Genomic DNA, 22,219 nt, shown 5'->3' with positions numbered 1-22,219 from the left:
TTTATTTGTTACATTTGTATCCCACATTTTCCCACCTATTTGCAAGCTCAATGTGGCTTACATAGTACCGGAGAAGCTTTGAAGTCTCTGGGGGACAGTGATTCCACAAACTGCATCATCACCACCAAGGTCACACTAACCAACCTCCCAGTTTCCTCCTTGCTTCCATTTTGGTGAAATGCAATATTTGCCCATTTTGAGCCCGCCACAATTCTTAACTGTAAGGAAATATTGAAAAAATGAAAGAGATGAGCTTCCAGGGCTTCTGTACATTCCCATGATACCCTTCGGTGTGTCCGATCCGACCTTCATCAGAAACAGTCTCCATAAAAATCGCTGGAGGTGTGCCTTACATCCATTCCTCTGTGTGTCCATTCTGTGCAGCCCTACTCCTAGCCCTTCTTCTGAATCCAAACACATATTTGTGAAACATCAAAGTTTTTCTTCTCATCAACTTCTACATGTTCATGATATTGTACATCACTTTGATTTAGTTTGTAATCTGGTAACAGCTTACAAATGTGTAAATTAAATGAAATTTGCTGAGATAGGTAAGCTGGTCTAGGAGGGAAAAGCCATGAAGAGCAAAAGAAAAAGAAAAGAAAAACAAAATTCAGATTTCAATGCATCATGTGTACATACCAACAGGACCCCCATAAGGGCCAGCAGCAATAAGACAGTCCCTGAGATCCTCCTTCAGGTTCCAGTCCATGCTGTATAAATCAAACTTCCTGCAAGAAAAATAAACAGGAAATCACACCAAAAGAAAGGTCTTAAAAGAAAAAAAATGGAACATTACTAACACACCTAAAAGAAAGTAGGCAAATTTCAAAACTAGTCAGATTATGGAAAATCCTCAGACGCTTGTGCCCAAGTACAAGGAAGGGGATGGGATTTGATATATACCACCTTTCTATGGTTACAATCAAAGCAGGTACTTATTTTGTACCTGGGACAACGGAGGATTAAGTGAGTTGACACGAAAAGGGGTGGAAAATTGTGGAAATTGTGAACCCCATTTTGTTTTGCAGATTGAGTTGCCAAGAGTCACAGGTTGCTGCAGTGGGCATCGAATCCGGTTCCCCAGGTTCTCAAGCCACTACAATAACCATTAGGCTATTCCTCCATGCCAATACAAGTCCACTTTCCCACAAAAAGCTTTCTTTGAAAAGTTCCATACAAAGATTTCCTCCTGCTATTTTTTATTCTTTCCAACCAAATGAAAAGAGGTTCTTCAGGATAACAGAGTGCTGCTTATTGTAGATGTTTCCGAGGTCTTCCACGTAGTGGATCACATCTTGCTCATTAACAGACAGAAATATATTGGATTGCCAGGAACACTTTTTGAATGGTTTTAATCTTATCTTTTGAAAAAAATCTTGTAGTGTTCACATTTTCATTCAAAACCTTTTCCGCTCAGTAGCGGAGTGCCTCAACGGGTCAGTCTTGGCTCCTCTATTATTGATCACATTCATAGCCCCTTTGGCAGATTTGATCCAAACCTTAGATTAAACTTCATTTATCTAAGATTGATTCATATTGCTTCCAGGATATTTCACTGCAAAATCAGAAGCTGTTAAAAATATCACATACACATGAAAATAAACAAACAAATGCAGTTCTTGTCTCATATAAAGGAAACTCAGTACGTTCTGATACTCTCTATATGGCCAATCATAAAAATCCGGTTGAGGATTCAGTTAAAAGTTTGGGTATTATGCTAAACTAGTAAAAAAGGCCCGTTTCTGTAGGCAAGGAAACGGACCTTAGGCAGGCAAATTCCCCCCCCCCCCCCGCGCAACGGCCCCCTCGAACCCCCCCCTTCCGCGAACCTGTCGGATCTCCCCCCCGTGCCGGCGAAAACCGCCCCCCCCCCCCCGCCGTTGTTGTGCTACCTGTGCTTACAGCCGAAGTGTTGTTCTGCTCTTCACGTAGTTTCCTCAATCATCTTGTCTGGAAGTTCCTCTGCGTGCGTCTGACGTCAGACGCACACAGATAAACTTTCAGTGAAGATGATTGAGTAACCTATGCGACTGGCAGAACAACACCTGGGCTGTCAGCACAGGTAGCACAACAACGGCAGGGGGGGGGGCATTTTTCGGCGGTCCGGGGGGGAATCGACAGGTTCGCGGAAGGGGGGGTTCGAGGGGGCCGTAGCGCGGGGGGTGACAGATGATTCTGAGGCAGTAGGAGGAGTAGGGAAACATGCTGCACATAAGTACATAAGTAATGCCATACTGGGAAAAGACCAAGGGTCCATCGAGCCCAGCATCTTGTCCACGACAGCGGCCAATCCAGGCCAAGGGCACCTGGCAAGCTTCCCAAACGTACAAACATTCTATACATGTTATTCCTGGGATTTTGGATTTTTCCAAGTCCGTTTAGTAGCGGTTTATGGACTTGTCCTTTAGGAAACCGTCCAACCCCTTTTTAAACTCTGCTAAGCTAACCGCCTTCACCACATTTTCCGGCAATGAATTCCAGAGTTTAATTACACGTTGGGTGAAGAAAAATTTTCTCCGATTTGTTTTAAATTTACTACACTGTAGTTTAATCGCATGCCCCCCTAGTCCTAGTATTTTTGGAAAGCGTGAACAGACGCTTCACATCCACCTGTTCCACTCCACTCATTATTTTATATACCTCTATCATGTCTCCCCTCAGTCGTCTCTTCTCCAAGCTGAATAGCCCTAGCCTCCTTAGTCTTTCTTCATAGGGAAGTCGTCCCGTCCCCGCTATCATTTTAGTCGCCCTTCGCTGCACCTTTTCCAATTCTACTATATCTTTCTTGAGATGCGGCGACCAGAACTGAACACAATACTCAAGGTGCGGTCGCACCATGGAGCGATACAACGGCATTATAACATCCTCACACCTGTTTTCCATACCTTTCCTAATAATACCCAACATTCTATTCGCTTTCCTAGCCGCAGCAGCACACTGAGCAGAAGGTTTCAGTGTGTTATCGACGACGACACCCAGATCCCTTTCTTGGTCCGTAACTCCTAACGTGGAACCTTGCATGACGTAGCTATAATTCGGGTTCTTTTTTCCCACATGCATCACCTTGCACTTGCTCACATTAAACGTCATCTGCCATTTAGCCACCCAGTCTCCCAGTCTCGTAAGGTCCTCTTGTAATTTTTCACAATCCTGTCGCGAGTTAACGACTTTGAATAACTTTGTGTCATCAGCAAATTTAATTACCTCGCTAGTTACTCCCATCTCTAAATCATTTATAAATATATTAAAAAGCAGCGGCCCTAGCACAGACCCATGAGGAACCCCGTGTTTCCCTACTCCTCCCCTTGCCTTGGAATCAGCTATCTTGACGTCAGTGACGTCCGTGCGTGTCTGCCTCGCAGACCACCTCCAGCCAGGGAGCTATAGTCCCAAGCACAGAACATTGGAGGTGAGAATTATTATATAGGATTTAATCATCAGATGCACCTTTCAGAGCTAAAAGGAAATACTTTTTTTTCAGCCTTGTTTAATAACAAATCGTTCGCCATACTTTTCACACTCTTACTTAACAATTCATATTACTGAGAGAGGTCACGTGATGAGCTGAGGGAGGAAGTCGCAGCTTTCATCTCTCCAGGGTTCCCCCTCTGCTTTCGTGCCATTAACGGCTAAATGTAGCAGCAAAACTGCCCCAGAATCGGTGTGCCAGCCCGGAGTAGTTTATGGATACGTTTGTGACCCGAGAAACGAGAGCGACGCCAGCAAGAACGGCAAAAAAAGGTGTAGACAAACCGCAAGGCTCGGGAGATTCCAAGATGGCGTCGAGAACGGTGTCAGACTCACCTCCGCATTTCCACCCGATGCAGCTACAACAAATTACAGAAGCAGTTAAGCCTGCACTTGAGCCGCAACTTACTAAAATTTCCGAACTCGAGGGAGTTGAAATGCTGTTGGGGGAAACAACGCGTCGCACGGGGGAGCTGGAGGTGCGGGTGTCTGAATTGGAAGACTCAGCTCTGGGCAGAGAGGGCTTGCTCACGGAGCTCCAAAACCAGCTAAAACAACAGGCACAGCACCTGGATGACTTGGAAAACAGATCGCGGAGGTCCAATCTGCGCCTGATCGGCATCCCAGAGTCGGTGCAGAACCGCCAATTGCCTGCACAATTGGAGCGCTGGTTAAAGCAGGAGTTTGCCCTATCTGATAGTGCTGGGCCCCTGTGCTTGGAAAGAGCGCATAGACTGGGACGCAGGGCCACTGGCAACAGGCCTCAATCTGTGATCATAAAGGTCCACAATTTTCTCCACAAGGAAAAAATACTGAGAGGAGCGTGGGCGAAATGGGACACTCTAACATTTGATGGAGTGGGAGTTAAAATCTTTCAGGATTACTCTCTTGCCCTACAAGTATGCAGGAAGGCTTTTGGGCCACTGTGTCGACACTTGGCTGAGAAAAAACAGAGGTTCATGCTGCTTTATCCGGCTCAGTTGAAAGTCTTAATGGAGGGTGGATGGAAAACATTCCAGTCTCCTGAAGAAGCAAAGAAGATGTTGCAGGATACTCCAGTATCAAGCCCTGGACAGCCGGACTGAGGAGCACCCTGTTAGCCTAGAAGTGGTATGCATTAGTTGGAGTATTCACTGGAGCAGGCCCAGTCTGATAACACGCCAGCAGTTAGAAGTTAAGTTCTATTGGGGTGATGTGACATTTTTTGTGGAGGGCGGTAAGCACACTGTATACGGTCTGTGCCAGAGCCAGTGGTGGGAGGCGGGACTGGAGGTTGGGAGGCAGGGATAGTGCTGGGCAGACTTATACGGTCTGTACCAGAGCCGGTGGTGGGAGGCGGCGATAGTGCTGGGCAGACTTATACGGTCTGTGCCAGAGCAGGTGGTGGGAGGCGGGGATAGTGCTGGGCAGACTTATACGGTCTGTGCCAGAGCCGGTGGTTGGGAGGCGGGGCTGGTGGTTGGGAGGCGGGGATAGTGCTGGGCAGACTTATACGGTCTATGCCCTGAAGAGCATAGATACAAATCAAAGTAGGGTATACACAAAAAGTAGCACACATGAGTTGTCTTGTTGGGCAGACTGGATGGACCGTGCAGGTCTTTTTCTGCCGTCATCTACTATGTTACTATATATAATGTAAGTGCGGTTTGACTGATTGTGTATGTATGGGGTAAGAGTGGGTAGGCGTGGAGGGTGGGGGGGGCCCCTTATCTCTTTGTGACCTGTACTCTCCATGCAGCTGCTGATATATGTTCAAATCAGTATCAATTTTTCTCTCTTCCTTCGATTTCCCCAACTTGTTTCCCAGGTCTTTTAGGTAAGTAATAGATCTTATTGATAGGAGGAATAGCATCCTGAGGAATTTTTAAAATATCTTGCAAATATCTTTTGAATAAGTCCAAAGGTAGCTGGCCTGGTACTTTTGGGAAATTCAGAAGACAGAAATTTAATCTTCTATTATAGTTTTCAATCTGTTCTATTCTTCTACGTAAATTTGTTTTATCTTTGACCGTTGCCGAATTAAATTCTTGCAGTAGTTTTATTTCTGCTTGAATCAAATTATATTTAGTGGAAAAATCTTCTTTCACAACTTCAACATTTTTTACCAACTCATCGAATTTAATGGATAAAGCTGAGACCTCACCTGAGGATTTTTGTAGTGTTGCATCCATTTGGTTTAATTTTAGCCAGATTTTCTCAAGGCTCACCTCCGCTGTTTCTAAGAGACCGCTTAACTCATGAGTCCCTTACAGAATTTTCTGACACAACAGTAGGCCCTCGCCAGCAAGTCCACTCGCCACATCTTCGGTGGGGTGGATACTCGCTCCTATCGACGCCGTTAATGCTGGGCAAGGAGGGATGTTAGAATCTGAGGGAGATGATAGTGATGTTTCCAATCCCAGCTGAGGTTCTGCTCCTCTGGATACCTCTGCTACGGGAGTCACAACCCTCAGTTCACTCGAGGAACTCCCGGTGAGAAGCGGTCCAGACTTTGCTGGGTTGGCAAAGGGATCAAGGCAGGCGGGGGTATAGACCTCACCAGACCTTTTCTTTTAGAATAAGGCATATTATTTTTAATTTTACAAGTTTCCTCCAGCAAAGACGCCTCACTTCTCTCACCAGCTCACTGCCGCCATCTTTTTTTTTTTTGTTACATTTGTACCCCGCGCTTTCCCACTCATGGCAGGCTCAATGCGGCTTACATGGGGCAATGGAGGATTAAGTGACTTGCCCAGAGTCACAAGGAGCTGCCTGTGCCTGAAGTGGGAATTGAACTCAGTTCCCAGGACCAAAGTCCACCACCCTAACCACTAGGCCACTCCTCCACTCAAGGCTCACCCCCCCCCCCCATAATTTGGGATAATTTCAATGTTTGTGTGATCAATAATTTGTATCTTCTACAGCATCTTTTGTCCTAAACTACAACTAGGGAGGATGCTTTAGTCATATATAGAATTATGTGCCCAAATCTAACAAATAGCAGTGAATACTTCCAATAAAAATCAATTTTGTACCTTTTTTGTTATGACATTCTCTCAAATTGTGCAGTATGTTGCTTACAGTGGCGATTGCACTCCCAACATTGAACTCGAATGTGCATAAAATGGGGCTCATGCCCAACATTGTGTAATATTACTTCTGTACTCAGTATACTATATAGCACACAGTATTAGCCAAGATATTTTCTTTATTAAATTAGACTTCTGTGCTAACATATTCTTATGACATCTTATGCATGAAATGATAGTTGAATATTACAGCAACTTATCAAACAAGGTGGTAGAGGCCCCTGTCATTGGAGGGTGTACTATCAGGTTGAAATATTTGTCTGAAATGATTTAGGTACAGTGGATGCTGGAAGCAGGTACACAAGGATAGCTCACCTCTTTATGGGCCCTTTTATGAAGCTGTGCTAAAAGGTTATGTAATATTCCTACATATCAACATGTTTAACATTGAAGAGAGTGTTTTAACGTTTGATTAAACTTCACAATATGTAAGAAAATTGGGCTTATTTTTGGGCTCATTTCTGAACTGATATAGTTTGTTTTGGGTTTGTTTTTTTAAGCAAACCGCACTTAGTTTTCCACGACTACATGGCAACACTGCCTTTTTGCTGCAGACTGAGCTGCTAAAGGGCAGTCTAGTACGCCACGGACCCTGACGCAGGAACCGAAACCTTGGCCACAGTTGGCTGTGGAAAGCTATAAGAGACTGAGCTACTGCAGAGATAAGTCTAAATTCTACATTTAAAGTCTGGTTAAGTCTAGTAAAGTAAAGCTTATATTTAAGAACAGGTTGGAGGTTTTTATGCCTGTGATGAGTGAGGGGGCTCCCTAAGGTTGACATAGCTTGGAAGCAGTTAACAACAGAGTGACCCAAATACCTTTTGAGGCTTTACCTCCATTTTTTTTTTTGGGGGGGGGGGGTATCACCACATTGAAAAACAGTTAAAGGATTATATTGTGTTGATGTGTTAGCAATCCGTAACCTGTCATTAAAACTGTCCATAGAATCCGAAGATTGGAGGGATGCCAATGTAATGCCAATTTTTAAAAAGGGTTCTAGGGGTGATCCGGGAAATTAGAGACCTCACCAATTTGCTTCATTTCTTCGAAAGCATGAATAAACATGTGGATAAAAGTGAGCCAGTTGATGTAGTGCATCTAGATTTTCAGAAAGCTTTTCTAAAAAGTTCCTCATGAGATTCCTGAGAAAATTTGAGTCATGGGATAGAAGGCAATGTTCTGGTGTGGATTAGCAATAGGTTATTGGACAGAAAACAGAGGGTAGGGTTAAATGGTCATTTCTCTCTGTGGAGAAGAGTGAATAGTGGAGTGCCACAGAGATCAGCATTGGGAGCAGTGCTGTTTAACATATTATAAATGATACAGAAATCGGAACGAGTGAGGTGATTAAATTTGCAGCCACAAAACTATTCAACTTTGTTAAAAACTGTGAAAAATAGCAGGAAGACCTTAGGAAATTGGAAGACTGGGCAGTGGTTAGAGCACAGTCTTGACATCCAGAGGTGGCCGGTTCAAACCTAGACAAGCCACTTAACCCTCCATTGCCTCAGGTACAAACAGGGCCCTGTTTACTAAGGTGTGTTAGCGTTTTTAACACTTCTACAATTAGCGCACGTGCGCTAACCATGTAGGCGCCTATAGGGATACTGTAGGCACATACATAGTTAATGCGTGTTAAAAATGTTAACGAGCCTATAACACAGCATAATAAACATGGCCCTTATATTGCAAGCCTTCCAGGGACAGGGAAATACCCATTGTACCTGAATGTAACTCACCTTGAGCTTCTAATGAAAAGGTGTGAGCAAAATCCAATAAATAAACTAAATACATGGCAGATGAAATTTAATGTGGACAAATGCCAAGTGATGCACATTGGAAAGAATAATCTGAATCATAACTACTCCATTACAACTACAGATCACACTGGCACCTTTTTCCCTTACCAAATTACCACTCTAGGGTTTGTTTTAGATTGTAAGCTCTGTCCAGCAGGGACTGTCTCTTCATGTTCAAGTGTACAGCGCTGCGTACGTCTAGTAGCGCTTTAGAAATGATAAGTAGTAGTAGTAGTTTTGTTTTTTTGGGTTGTTGTTGTTTTTTTTTGGTCCCTCTTCCCTGTCCAGAAATCTTTGTTTCTACTGTTCCCTTCGCCTACGAGTAGCTCCCAAGGAAAAGATAACACGACTAGGCCTGCGTCCGTCGGTCCATCCATTCAACCAGAAGCAGGTACAAACAAAAGACTACAAATTATGAACTACAATGTGGCGACAAAAAGATAAGCGACTGATACTGCGAGATCTTCCATGATCCTTTAGTAAACAGATCTGGTTTTTACAACGGCTTAAGATCAAACTCTCTACTGCTAATGAGTAGTAGAAAACGAAAGATTCGCATGAACTAGAAAACTCGTCCCTACAATGGCTTAAGAGCAGCTAATGAGTATTAGAAATCAGAAGGACTCGAATCAACTAGAAAACTTTGGGGCTGCGGTTCAGAACACGCATTCCTTGTTTGACCGATTGAAGCAATCACGTGAAAGTAGGAACAGAACAGTCGCCAATTAAATGCCGTCATACTCACCGATAAAACACCGCCCCGAGTGGGTTCCAGTTTGCTGTGTAACAGTCCATGACGATAGTACAAACACAGAAACTTCTGTTCGCTATCCCCAAATTCCTGTCTTGTTTACTCCGCTATGTGCTGCTGCCTATGAAACTACAACGTAGTCATTGCTCAACTGTGTGTCTTCAAACACGGAAATTCTACAAGACCGTCACATTCAAAAACACCAAATCCTTTACTTCCGCACTACTGCAGCAGCCTCCATTTCAAAAATCTCACTTCCGCCCCGCAAGACTATATTTAGAAAATCATTGTTCCTTTCTATCATTCTATGCAGGTTTCTCTTGGAACATTGCATTGCATTTCCAAACGTAAGATCGCGGAACAAGGACGAGTAGGCTGGCTTAGTCTCATGAGTTTGATAATTCTGAGATTTTTTTTCCTTTTCCATATTTTGCTTTTGGGGGAGAGGGGGATAATTTGATGGCATATTTGTACGTTCTTACTAGAAATAAAATTCCTTATGGAGGTAGTAACGTTTTATTAATCGTTCTCACGATTTTGAAGAGACTTGTGTGAACTTGAAGTGGTGTGTTAGGATTCATTTTTAAAACTACTACTACTACTATTTAGCATTTCTGTAGCGCTACAAGGGATACGCAGCGCTGCACAAACATAGAAGAAAGACAGTCCCTGCTCAAAGAGCTTACAATCTAATAGACAAAAAAATAAAGTAATCAAATCAATTATTGTGTACAGGAAGGAGGAGGGTAGGTGGAGGCAGGTGGTTACAAGTGGTTACGAGTCAAAAGCAATGTTAAAGAGGTGGGCTTTCAGTCTAGATTTAAAGGTGGCCAAGGAAGGGGCAAGACGTAGGGGCTCAGGAAGTTTATTCCAGGCGTAGGGTGCAGCGAGACAGAAGGCGCGAAGTCTGGAGTTGGCAGTAGTGGAGAAGGGAACAGATAAGAAGGATTATCCATGGAGCGGAGTGCACGGGAAGGGGTGTAGGGAAGGACGAGTGTGGAGAGATACTGGGGAGCAGCAGAGTGAGTACATTTATAGGTTAGTAGAAGAAGTTTGAACAGGATGCGAAAAACGGATAGGGAGCCAGTGAAGCGACTTGAGGAGAGGGGTAGTATGAGTAAAGCGACCCTGGCGGAAGACGAGACGGGCAGCAGAGTTTTGAACCGTTTGGAGAGGGGAGAGGTGACTAAGTGGGAGGCCAGCAAGAAGCAGATTGCAGTAGTCTAAACGAGAGGTGACAAGGGTGTGGATGAGGGTTTTGGTAGAGTGCTCGGAAAGAAAGGGGCGGATTTTACGGATGTTGTAAAGAAAGAAACGACAGGTCTTGGTGGTCTGCTGGATGTGAGCAGAGAAGGAGAGAGAAGAGTCAAAGATGACCCAAGGTTTCGAGCCGAGGAGACAGGAGAATGAGAGAGCCATCAACAGAAATAGAAAACGGGGGGAGTGGGAAGGTGGGTTTGGGGGGAAAGAAAACGGGGGGAGTGGGGAGGTGGGTTTGGGGGGATAATTTGATGGCATATTTGTACGCTTTGATACATATTGGGAGGGACGTGCTACAGATATATGTGGGTCTTTAGCTATCCTATCAGGTTTATAGCGGGATGTGACGTGAGGAGGTTGGGTTTATTGTTATGGAACAGAAACGGTTAAATCTTTGGCATATTTCAATAAAAATTAAATGTACAAAAATAAAATAAAATGGTACTTTTTTAATTAGACTAATAATTTTTTTATAACATAGGCAGCCGAGACCTCATGTGCCTGCCAAAGACATAAATAAAAACAGGACTCAAAGATATTTTCTGAACGTGACAAAAACTTGGCCGCACCTTTATTCAAATACAACAGAACTTTCACTGAGTATACCCAAGCCAACCAAAACTTTCCAGCTTTAAAATGCCAACACAGTCCACCGCCATTAGCAAGACTGACACAAACGGTAACCAGAGCTCCCCACCGCGCAGCAAGGGTGCTCGACCATAAGAGCAGCCGTCCCAGCTGCCTAGCTTATCTCCATCAGGCTTGGGTACACCCGCCACCAGCCCGGGGTAGTATTACTTGCCCCGAGCCCCCTACCCATTAGGTGCGGCCAGTTGTGCCAAAAACACATCCTCTAGCTCGTTCTGCAAATCATTATTAAACAAATCATTTCCTATATCGGACAGGTGTGCTCCATCCTTCCAAAAGAACCCTTCACATAGTTCCTCAGCCCATGTATGTGTAGGGTTACCATTTTTTGTCCCCCCCCCCCAAAAAGAGGACACATGCCCCGCCCCACCACACACCCCGCCCTGCCCCCTTTCACACCCTGCCCCGCCCCCTTTCTACATAGCCAATCTTTTATGAAATAAAAAAAAATGTACATCTTTATTTTTTTCCACCTTCAATTTTTCATTTGCCTCTCCTTATTTCCTGCCCGTTACTATAAGAAACAAATTCTCTGCGCATTGTCCAACGAATTTTCCCACTCAGCAGGCCCAACAGTGAGCGCATGCGCTACGGCTCAAACAAGTTGCCATAACAGCATAAAACTTTACACCTAGTGAATGCAATCAAGCAACTGAGGGTGGGAGGAGAACATTTCACTTTGCCTTTAAAAGCTCAGCTTTAGGAAACCCTGCTTCTCGGAGCTTGTTCCACATAATTGCTGACAGGAATGTGCAATTGCAGGCTAGATCCCTACCAGCAAAACTTAATAAAACCAGTTCCACTAAGAACCACAGTGACATAGTTAGCCATGAATCTCCCTCTGTATTCTTGCAGTGCTAATCCAAGACCAAAGGCTGCAGGACTAGTTACGGTAGCCAAGATCAACAGAAAATGTACACATTATAACTCAGCAATGCATGTACTCTTTTAGGTTTCTCTTTACTTCCTTACAAACCACCATGACTCTTTAAGTGATAGAATTACCATATGTCCTGATTTTACTGGGATAGTCTGGGTTTTGGCCTGGAGGTGGCATGCTCATTTTGACTATTTATCTGCTCTGCAGTCAGTCAGAGCCTGTTGCATAACCAGACAGTCCTCACTAGCCCTAGCTGTTCTATTCTGCTGCATTCATTCCACTCTTGCCTTGTCGCCTCTTCGCAACCCTCAACTCCCTACTTAAAGTGCCCTCCGCTCCCACCCCCCCTCACTCTCTCCTCAAACACTAGCTGACTACTTCCGCAATAAAGTGCAGAAGATAAACCTTGAATTCACCTGGCTCCAAGCCTTCTCCTCCCTGTGACTTCTTAACCCACTCCCTCAACCAACCTAACCTGTCCTCCTTCTCCTCCTTCCCTGAGATCACCGAAGAGGAAACTGCTCGCCTTCTTTCTTCCTCTAAGTGCACCACCTGTTCCTCTGACCCCATTCCCACCAATCTGCTTACCAACATCTCTCCTACAGTTAACCCCTCAATCTGTCACATCCTCAACCTCTCTCTCTCCACTGCTACTGTCCCTGACACCTTCAAGCACGCTGTAGTCACTCCACCTCAAAAAACCATCACTTGACCCCACCTGCCCCTCCAATTACTGCCCCATCTCCCTTCTACCCTTCCTCTCCAAATTACTTGAACGCGCTGTCCACAGCCACTGCCTTGATTTCCTCTCCTCTCAGGCCATCCTTGATCCGCTTCAATCCGGCTTTTGCCCACTACACTCAACAGAAACAGCTCTCTCCAAGTCTGCAATGACGTGTTCCTTGCCAATCCAAAGGTCACTACTCCATCCTTATCCTCCTCGACTTATCTGCTGCCTTTGACAACCGTCAATCATAATTTACTTCTTGACACACTGTCCTCATTTGGGTTCCAGGGCCCCGTCCTCTCCTGGTTCTCCTCGTATCTTTCCCAACGCACCTTCAGAGTATTTTCTAATGGCTCTTCTTCCACCCCCATCCCGCTCTCTGTTGGGGTTCCTCAAGGATCTGTCCTTGGACCGCTTCTTTTCTCGATATACACCTCTTCCCTGGGCTTACTGATCTCATCACATGGTTTTCAGTACCATCTCTATGCCGATGACACCCAGCTCTACCTCTCCACTCCCGACATCACAGTCGAAACCCAGGCCAAAGTCTCGGCCTGCCTCTCAGATATCGCCGCCTGGATGTCCAACCGTCATCTGAAACTGAACATGGCAAAGACTGAGCTCCTTGTTTTCCCACCCAAACCCTCCTCTCCTCTTCCCCCACTCTCTGTCTCTGTTGACAACGCCCTCATCCTCCCCGTCTCGTCAGCCCGCAATCTCGGAGTCATTTTCGACTCCTCCCTCTCCTTCTCTGCCCATATCCAGCAGACAGCTAAGACCTGTCGCTTCTTCCTCTATAATATTATCAAAATCCGCCCATTCCTCTCTGAACAGACCACCCGAACCCTCGTCCACTCACTCGTTACCTCTCGTCTTGACTATTGCAACCTTCTCCTTGCTGGTCTCCTGCTTAGCCACCTATCCCCCCTTCAATCGGTCCAAAATTCCGCTGCACGTCTTACCTACCGCGTGAACCAATACTCTCATATCACCCCTCTCCTCAAGTCGCTTCACTGGCTCCCGATTCGCTACCGTATTCAGTTCAAGCTTCTCCTAATGACCTTCAAATGCACTCAATCTGCAGCCCCCCATTACCTCTCTACCCTCCTCTCCCCCTATGTCCTCACCCGTAACCTCCGCTCTCAGGACAAATCACTCCTATCTGTACCCTTCTCCACCACCGCTAACTCCAGACTCCGTCCCTTCTGCCTCGCATCACCTTATGCCTGGAACAGACTCCCCGAGCCCATACGCCATGCGCCCTCCCTGCCCATCTTCAAGTCCTTACTCAAAACCCATCTCTTCTCCCTTGCTTTTGGCGCCTAACCACCTTCCCCATTCATGATACACTGACTACACTGACTACATAGTTTGTTACCTTTAGATTGTAAGCTCTCTTGAGCAGGGACTGTCCTTCCCCATGTTTTAACTTGTACAGTGCTGCATAACCCTAGTAGCGCTATAGAAATGCTAAGTAGTAGTAGTAGTAGTTGTCATTTAAGCCCGAATCGAAAGCAGTATCGCCCACATCACAGCCTAAATACTTTGCTCCCTGCCCGGTACTTACTGCTTCCCGCTGACTGATAGCACAGTTCCATAGAGAACCTGAGAACGAGCACTGCAACAACTACATTTTAATTTACATAATCATTGTGCTCCGGTGGGATAAAAAGGCGTTCACTGTCACCGGTTGGATCTAAGCTATAGATTGTCGATTACTAAAACCAATCACTGCTTAGAATTTCAGACTGTCCTATAGACGCTAACCAATCAAGATTTTGGAGGGGCGGGGATAAAACTTATTGTGCGTGGCTAATTGGTAGGTACTTGTCGGGTTTCAGCGACGCGTCCTGGACTTTTTTTTTTCTTTCTCAGATTGAGTGGAAGTTCTAAACGCAATACAAATCGCATTCGCACCCTGTTTCATTTTTACAATTCTACTAAGAACCAACAGGCTACTTCAAAAAGGCAGGATATCATCCCCAGCAGCTGCTAACTTGTCAATCGTGGGAGACCCATGGCGCCGCCGCCCGCCCGCTTGTCCAGAAATCCGGACAAACGGGCGGGCGACCAAAACCCCCCGGATGCCCCGGACATGTCCTCAAAAAGAGGACATAAGTACATAAGTAATGCCATACTGGGAAAAGTCCAAGGGTCCATCAAGCACAGCATCCTGTCCACGACAGCAGCCAATCCAGGCCAAGGGCACCTGGCAAGCTTCCCAAACGTACAAACATTCTATACATGTTATTCCTGGAATTGTGGATTTTTCCCAAGTCCATTTAGTAGTGGTTTATGGACTTGTCCTTTAGGAAATCGTCCAACCCCTTTTTAAACTCTGCTAAGCTAACCGCCTTCACCACTTTCTCCGGCAACGAACCAGAGTTTAATTATACGTTGGGTGAAGAAAAACTTTCTCCGATTTGTTTTAAATTTACTACACTGTAGTTTCATCGCATGCCCCCTAGTCATAGGAGCCAACTTTTCAAAATTATTGGGGGTGCTAACCCCAATGGAATTAACCCCTCCCTGGACATATACAAGGAATTTTCTCAGTATTGGGGGTGCTCAAGCACCCACAGCACCCACAGAGTTGGCTCCAATGCCCCTAGTCCTAGTATTTTTGGAAAGCGTGAACAGACGCTTCACATCCACCTGTTCCACTCCACTCATTATTTTATATACCTCTATCATGTCTCCCCTCAGCCGTCTCTTCTCCAAGCTGAATAGCCCTAGCCTCCTTAATCTTTCTTCATAGGGAAGTCGTCCCATCCCCGCTATCATTTTAGTCGCCTTTCGCTGCACCTTTTCCAATTCTACTATATCTTTCTTGAGATGTGGCGACCAGAATTGAACACAATACTCAAGGTGCGGTCGCACCATGGAGCGATACAACAGCATTATAACATCCTCACACCTGTTTTCCATACCTTTCCTAATAATACCCAACATTCTATTCGCTTTCCTAGTCACAGCAGCACACTGAGCAGAAGGTTTCAGCGTATTATCGACGACGACACCCAGATCCCTTTCTTGGTCCGTAACTCCTAACGTGGAACCTTGCATGACGTAGCTATAATTCGGGTTCTTTTTTCCTACATGCATCACCTTGCACTTGCTCACATTATATGTCATCTGCCATTTAGACGCCCAGTCTTCCAGTCTCGTAAGGTCCTCTTGTAATTTTTCACAATCCTGTCGTGATTTAACAACTTTGAATAACTTTGTGTCATCAGCAAATTTAATTACCTCACTAGTTACTCCCATCTCTAAATCATTTATAAATATATTAAAAAGCAGCGGTCCTAGCACAGACCCCTGAGGAACCCCACTAACTACTCTTCTCCATTGTGAATACTGACCATTTAACCCCACTCTCTGTTTCCTATCCTTCAACCAGTTTTTAATCCACAATAGGACATTTCCTCCTATCCCATGACCCTCCAATTTCCTCTGTAGCCTTTCATGAGGTACCTTGTCAAACGCCTTTTGAAAATCCAGATACACAATATCAACCAGTTCCCCTTTGTCCACATGTTTGTTTACTCCTTCAAAGAATTGAAGTAAATTGGTCAGGCAAGATTTCCCCACACAAAAGCCGTGCTGACTCGGTCTCAGTAATCCATGTCCTCGGATGTGCTCTGTAATTTTGTTTTTAATAATAGCCTCTACCATTTTCCACCGCACTGACGTCAGACTCACCGGTCTATAATTTCTCGGATCTCCCCTGGAGCCTTTTAAAAAATCGGCGTTACATTGGCCACCCTCCAATCTTCCTGTACCACGCTCGATTTTACGGATAAGTTGCATATCACTAGCAGTAGCTCCGCAAGCTCATTTTTCAGTTCTATCAGTAATCTAGGATGAATACCATCCGGTCCAGAAGATTTGCTACTCTTCAGTTTGCTGAACTGCCCCATTACGTCCTCCAGGTTTACCGTGAAGTCAGTAAGTTTCTCCGACTCGTCCGCTTGAAATACCATTTCCGACACCGGTATCCCACCCAAATCTTCCTCGGTGAAGACCGAAGCAAAGAATTCATTCAGTCTCTCTGCTACGTCTTTGTCTTCCTTGATCGCCCCTTTTACCCCTCGGTAATCCAGCGGCCCAACCGATTCTTTTGCCGGCTTCCTGCTTTTAATATACCGAAAAAAAATTTTACTATGTTTTTTTGCCTCTAATGCTATCTTTTTTTTGTAATCCCTCTTGGCCTTCTTTATCTGCACCTTGCATTTGCTTTGACACTCCTTATGCTGCTTCTTGTTATTTTCAGACGGTTCCTTCATCCATTTTCTGAAGGCATTTCTTTTAGCCCTAATAGCTTCCTTCACCTCACTTTTCAACCAGGCCGGCTTTCTTTTGGAGTTCCGTCTTTCTTTTCTAATTTGCGGAATATGTATGGCCTGGGCCTCCAGGATGGTATTTTTGAGCAGCGTCCACGCCTGTTGTACAGTTTTTACTCTCTCAGTTGCCCCCCTAAGTTTTTTTTTTTACCGTTCTTCTCATTTTATCATAGTCTCTATTTTTAAAGTTAAACGCTAACATATTTGACTTTCTGTGTACAGTTACTTCAAGGTCGATATCAAAACTGATCATATTATGATCACTGTTATCAAGCGGCCCCAGTGCCATAACGTTCCTCACCAGATCATGCGCTCCACTAAGGACCAAGTCTAGAATTTTTCCTTCTCTCGTCGGCTCCTGCACCAGCTGCTCCATAAAGCTGTCCTTGATTTCATCAAGGAATTGTACCTCTGTAGCGTGTCCCGATGTTACATTTACCCAGTCTATATTTGGATAATTGAAGTCACCCATTATTATCACATTGCCCATTTTGTTCGCGTCTCTGATTTCTTTTATCATTTCTGCGGCTACCTGCTCATCCTGGCGAGGTGGACGGTAGTACACTCCTATCACCGTTTTTTTTCCCTTTATACATGGAATTTCAACCCACAATGATTCAAAGGTGTGATTTGTGTCCTGCTGAATTTGTAATCTATCTGAGTCAAGGCTCTCGTTAATATACAATGCTACCCCTCCACCAGTCCGGTCCACCCTATCACTACGATATACTTTGTACCCCGGTATGACAGTGTCCCACTGGTTATCCTCCTTCCACCAGGTCTCAGTAATGCCTATTATATCCAATTTTTCATTTAGTGCAATATATTCCAACTCTCCCATCTTATTTCTTAGACTCCTAGCATTTGCATATAGACATTTCAGAGTATGTTTGTTGTTCCTATTTGCATGATGCTTAGTACATGATGATTTCCCATCTTTTGTCTGATCTTTAGTTGTATTTAAGGGCACCTGGCCTACCACGGTCTGTTGTGCAACCTCACTATCCAGAAACCCCAAGTCCGGGGAAATCTGGACGTATGGTAACACTATGTATGTGTCACATGCAAGCCACCCTTTCGCAGAATCCAAGCTGCAATTTGCCTGTTTAGCTTTTTTCGTGCTCTGCCCCTAATCTCCATTGTTTGTGACACAATCTGGGAATTATATCAGACCTAATCATTAGGGTATGTGGGAAAAGTTGTGATATGATGGACAAGTTAAACTTAGCTGCTTGCACAAATTCAATGCAAGACCATGCTCCCAGGTCGTTTCCTCCTAGATGTATCACCATGGCGCATGGGAGGGCCAAATCGTCCGCTCTGCGCCGGAGGAATGGGACCAGCTGCACCCATCTCATTCCTCCAACTCCCATCCAATGCACTCTAAAGCCCTTGGGAGCCAAACCCAGGTGGGCGCCATAAGTTCTTGCCTTGGCTCGGCGAGCAGCCCATTTGACAAATGAGTGTCCGACAATCCACACAGTTTTTGTCCCAAAATCGACCCCTGAAATATAAAATAGATGTTTGGTCATCGTATAAAATAGATGTTTCATCATCAACATCGAAAAGACCCAAGGTTATTAGTATACTCATCCCTTATGTACCCTTTATGTGCCTCCAATTTCCATCTACCTATCCTCATAATAGATTTTGGCAGGAAGCCTTCGGCAGCTGCAGAGGTGGCCGCCCCTACCCTAAATGAATGTGTACCACAATTATTCAGATTATGTCCCTCCCTTTGCAAACATCTACGTAAAATTGCTGAGAATTGGAACAAGGTAAGTGGGGAGCCATCCTGGTGTTCTAAAAAGGGTTCACCCCCACTGGGCCTCCATGCTAGATAATTCCTGGTGTTCGCAACAGGTCGTGTAGGTAGAAAGTCCACCTGTGTTAATGTAATCACCTGCCCTTTACCCATCTGATCTGTTTTCGATCTATGAATCATGAGTCAGATGGTATTTCCTTCCAAAGTAACCTGACTGTGTAGAAGTCCACAACCCGTCCCTTGATTTCTTGGAGGGAACTACCAATTCACTTATCCCGAGAGCCCTGAAAAAGGCTAAAGAAAATGCTACCCGGAACAATCTGGAACTGCAGACTTCCACTAATGCATGCCATAGTCTCAACAATACCCCATGTGTAATGGGGAATCGTTTGTCAGGCTTGGCTCCCCGCTCCCGCTTCCACCCTTCTACAGTGGCGTACCAAGGGGGGGGGCGGTCCGCCCCAGGTGCACGCCGCTGGGGGGTGCCGCAGCGCGTGCCTGTCGGCTGCGACTTCGAATCGCTACGCTAAATTCTCTCGTTCGCTGCAGCTCCCTCCCTCTGGCCCGGAACAGGTTACTTCCTGTTCCGGGGCAGAGGGTGGGAGCTGCAGCAAACGAGAGAATTTAGCGTAGCGATTCGAAGTCGCAGCCGACAGGCGCGCACCACGGCACCCCCCCTAGCGGCGTGCACCCGGGGGGGTCATTTCGCTGGAGGGGGGCGCATCGGCGATCCACCTCGGGTGTCGTTGACGCTAGGAACGCCACTGCCCTTCTAGTAACTTCCTAACTAGAAAACTTCTCCTTGGATATCCCCATCCAGCTAGTTTTTTTTTTTACACCAAAAAGAAGATTATAACAACATATTCAGCTAGATAGTGTCTCCAATACAGATGAATAGTTGCAAATTAAAGTTACATTTATTCTCAACCCCTCTCTTCCCACTCACCCACCCTACCCCCTCCCATAATTGTGCAGTACCCCCTTGTATCTCAATTACTTAACCAACAGAGAAGGACCGGGTCCAGCAGACCATTGTGTATATGGGTCCCAAATATGGTGGTAGAGCAGAGTGTCCCATATGTAAGGCCATTAATTTAGACATTAAATTAATATAATCCATCTTATGCAAAATCTTGCTAAGGCCTGGCAGACTTGGTTGCTTCCAAGCAGCAGCAAGCGTCAGTTTACTAGCAACAAACACATAAGTCGCTAACTGATGTGTAGAGGACTTCACCCCTTGAGGTCTGACATGCAAGAGGCAGTACTCCATTTTTAAAGGATAGCGAACTCCTGTTAAAACAAACACCAAATCCAGTATTGCAGCCCAGAACACTTGTGCACGTGGGCAAGCCCACCAAATATGGACCATGTCGCCCTCTATGCGCACTGACGCCAGCATAGCAGTGAACTTCCGGGGAACAGCTTGGATAGACGCTTAGACGTATAATACCAGTGATATAGAATTTTATGGCCATTTTCCATCAAATTACTAGAAATCGAAACTTTAAGCAATGATTTAAATATACATTCTCATTGTTCATACTCATAGGAGACACCCAGTGCGGATTCCCATTTTGATAGGTAGTATGTGATTGGCATATGATGAGCTAAAAGAGCTCTATAAATTCTAGATATACACCCCTTATTCGCCCCACTCATCATTGCCCACTCCATAGAGGATTCCGTTAATTTTTGCTCATCCATGGCTCGTCAAGCTATAAAGTCTCGCACCTGCTGATACTGAAATGCATGGATAGCCTGAAGTCCATATTCCTTCTGATTATCATGAAATGAAATAAGCTCACCTTCCTCCCAAAATTGACCCAATGTGCACAGACCCCCCCCCCCCCCCCCCTCCCATGAGCTAAAACAGGGGTCTATAGATGCCGGGGCAAATTGTGGAGCAAATCAAACATACATATGTAAAAAAATATTTCCGACCCGGAAATAATTTTTTCCTAATGGTGATCCAGGTCAACAGGGGCCAACAGAAAAGTGGAGAGGCTGTATGAGCAATCTTTTTCAAAAGCTGACATGGTAGCCAAGGAATAGCCTTCAGTGGGTAGGGAGCTAACTCTGCCTGTTCTATAGCCTGCCAGATTTTGCCTGATCCATGAAGCCACTCATGTATGCCGCATTGAGCCTGCCATGAGTGGGAAAGCGCGGGGTACAAATGTAACAAAAAAAAAATATGGAGATGGGCGGCTTGATAGTAACCTACAAAAGAAGGGACTCCCATTCCCCTATGTTCACACCTCTGGAGCATCACTGCCGCTCGCACTCTAGGTGGTCTCTTTTCCAAATATAAGAAAAGATCTTTCACTTCAAGCCCTGAAAAAACTGATCCGGCAAAGAGATCGGAAGGGCCGCAAATAGGTACAGCAATTTGGGAAGTACTATCATTTTAACCGTACTAATGCGGCCCATCCAAGAGATTGTTAATCCCTCCCATCGTTCCATCTCAGAAAATAACTCTCGCAGTTTCCCTGGAAAATTTGCATCATATAGATCAGTTACCTCATGTGTCAGATTAACGCCCAGATAGCGAATGAATTTTTTTGCCCAACGAAAGGGGAAATTGGACTCCAATCTCCATCCAGCTAGTTTCATGAAAAATGATACAGCAGATAAGTTACTGGTTACTGATGACAAGCCCTCTTTTTTTTAATATACAATATAATCAACTATCAAATTCTCGGGGATGGGGCCACTATGCCAACCATGTTCTACCAAAAAAGAGCTTTTGTGAATCCTGTTGTATACGCTTTCCAAGTTCCTGGAGCAACTGAGTGTTGCAACAATCACCAGGCCTCGGGGCTCCAAAATTCCATAGGTATTCGGAGACCCTCTCTCCCTCCGCTTCGGCTTGTGGAGCCAGCTCCCAGAACAATTCCCACTTAGAACGAGAAAGAGCATCAGCAATCGAATTATATGTGCCAGAAACATGCTTTGCACGAAACAAAATTTTATTGAATAAATACAACAATACCAACTCTCGCATCAGGTCTACCACCCGTGAACATCGTGCAGTTTGTCTGTTTATAACATCTACTACGGCCCTGTTGTCTGACCAAAAAATTACTCTTCCGTTGCTCAATCTCTTTTTCCATATGGAAACAGCTGCCACTATCGGGAACAACTCTATAAAAGTAATGTTCCTGGTGATTGCCCTGTCCTTCCATTCTTGAGGCCATACCCCTGCACACCATGAACCCTGGAAATAAACCCCAAAACCAATTCCACTAGCTGCATCTAAATATAACTGCAAGTCAATATTGGTCAAGGGGGCATCCAACCATACCACTTTGCCATTGAAATTATTCAGGAACATATCCCACACTTTTAGGTCTTCCTTCATTGATGTAGAGTAGAGAGGTGTGGTAGCCTTGTTAGTCCACTTTTAAAGGTAATCAATAGAAATAAAACATGGAAATAAGATGATACCTTTTTTATTGGACATTATTTGTTGCATTTGTATCCCACATTTTCCCACCTATTTGCAGGCTC

At 45.0% G+C, this 22,219-nt stretch overlaps 1 protein-coding gene across 1 annotated transcript in view; it reads right to left on the bottom strand.

Moving 5' to 3' along the window:
- The window catches only part of VPS16 (VPS16 core subunit of CORVET and HOPS complexes), a 926,204-nt gene extending 916,890 nt beyond the window's left edge, over positions 1–9,314 (bottom strand). The window contains 2 exon segments of the mRNA XM_030208841.1: positions 643–731; positions 9,084–9,314. Of these exon segments, the coding sequence (XP_030064701.1) occupies positions 643–731; positions 9,084–9,133 (139 nt within the window). The 5' untranslated portion in view covers positions 9,134–9,314.
- Positions 9,315–22,219: the final 12,905 nt, after the last annotated feature.

Source organism: Microcaecilia unicolor, chromosome 7, assembly GCF_901765095.1.
Source record: "Microcaecilia unicolor chromosome 7, aMicUni1.1, whole genome shotgun sequence".
NCBI classification, from domain to species: domain Eukaryota; kingdom Metazoa; phylum Chordata; class Amphibia; order Gymnophiona; family Siphonopidae; genus Microcaecilia; species Microcaecilia unicolor.
This window is presented reverse-complemented; position numbering and strand designations above follow the sequence as displayed.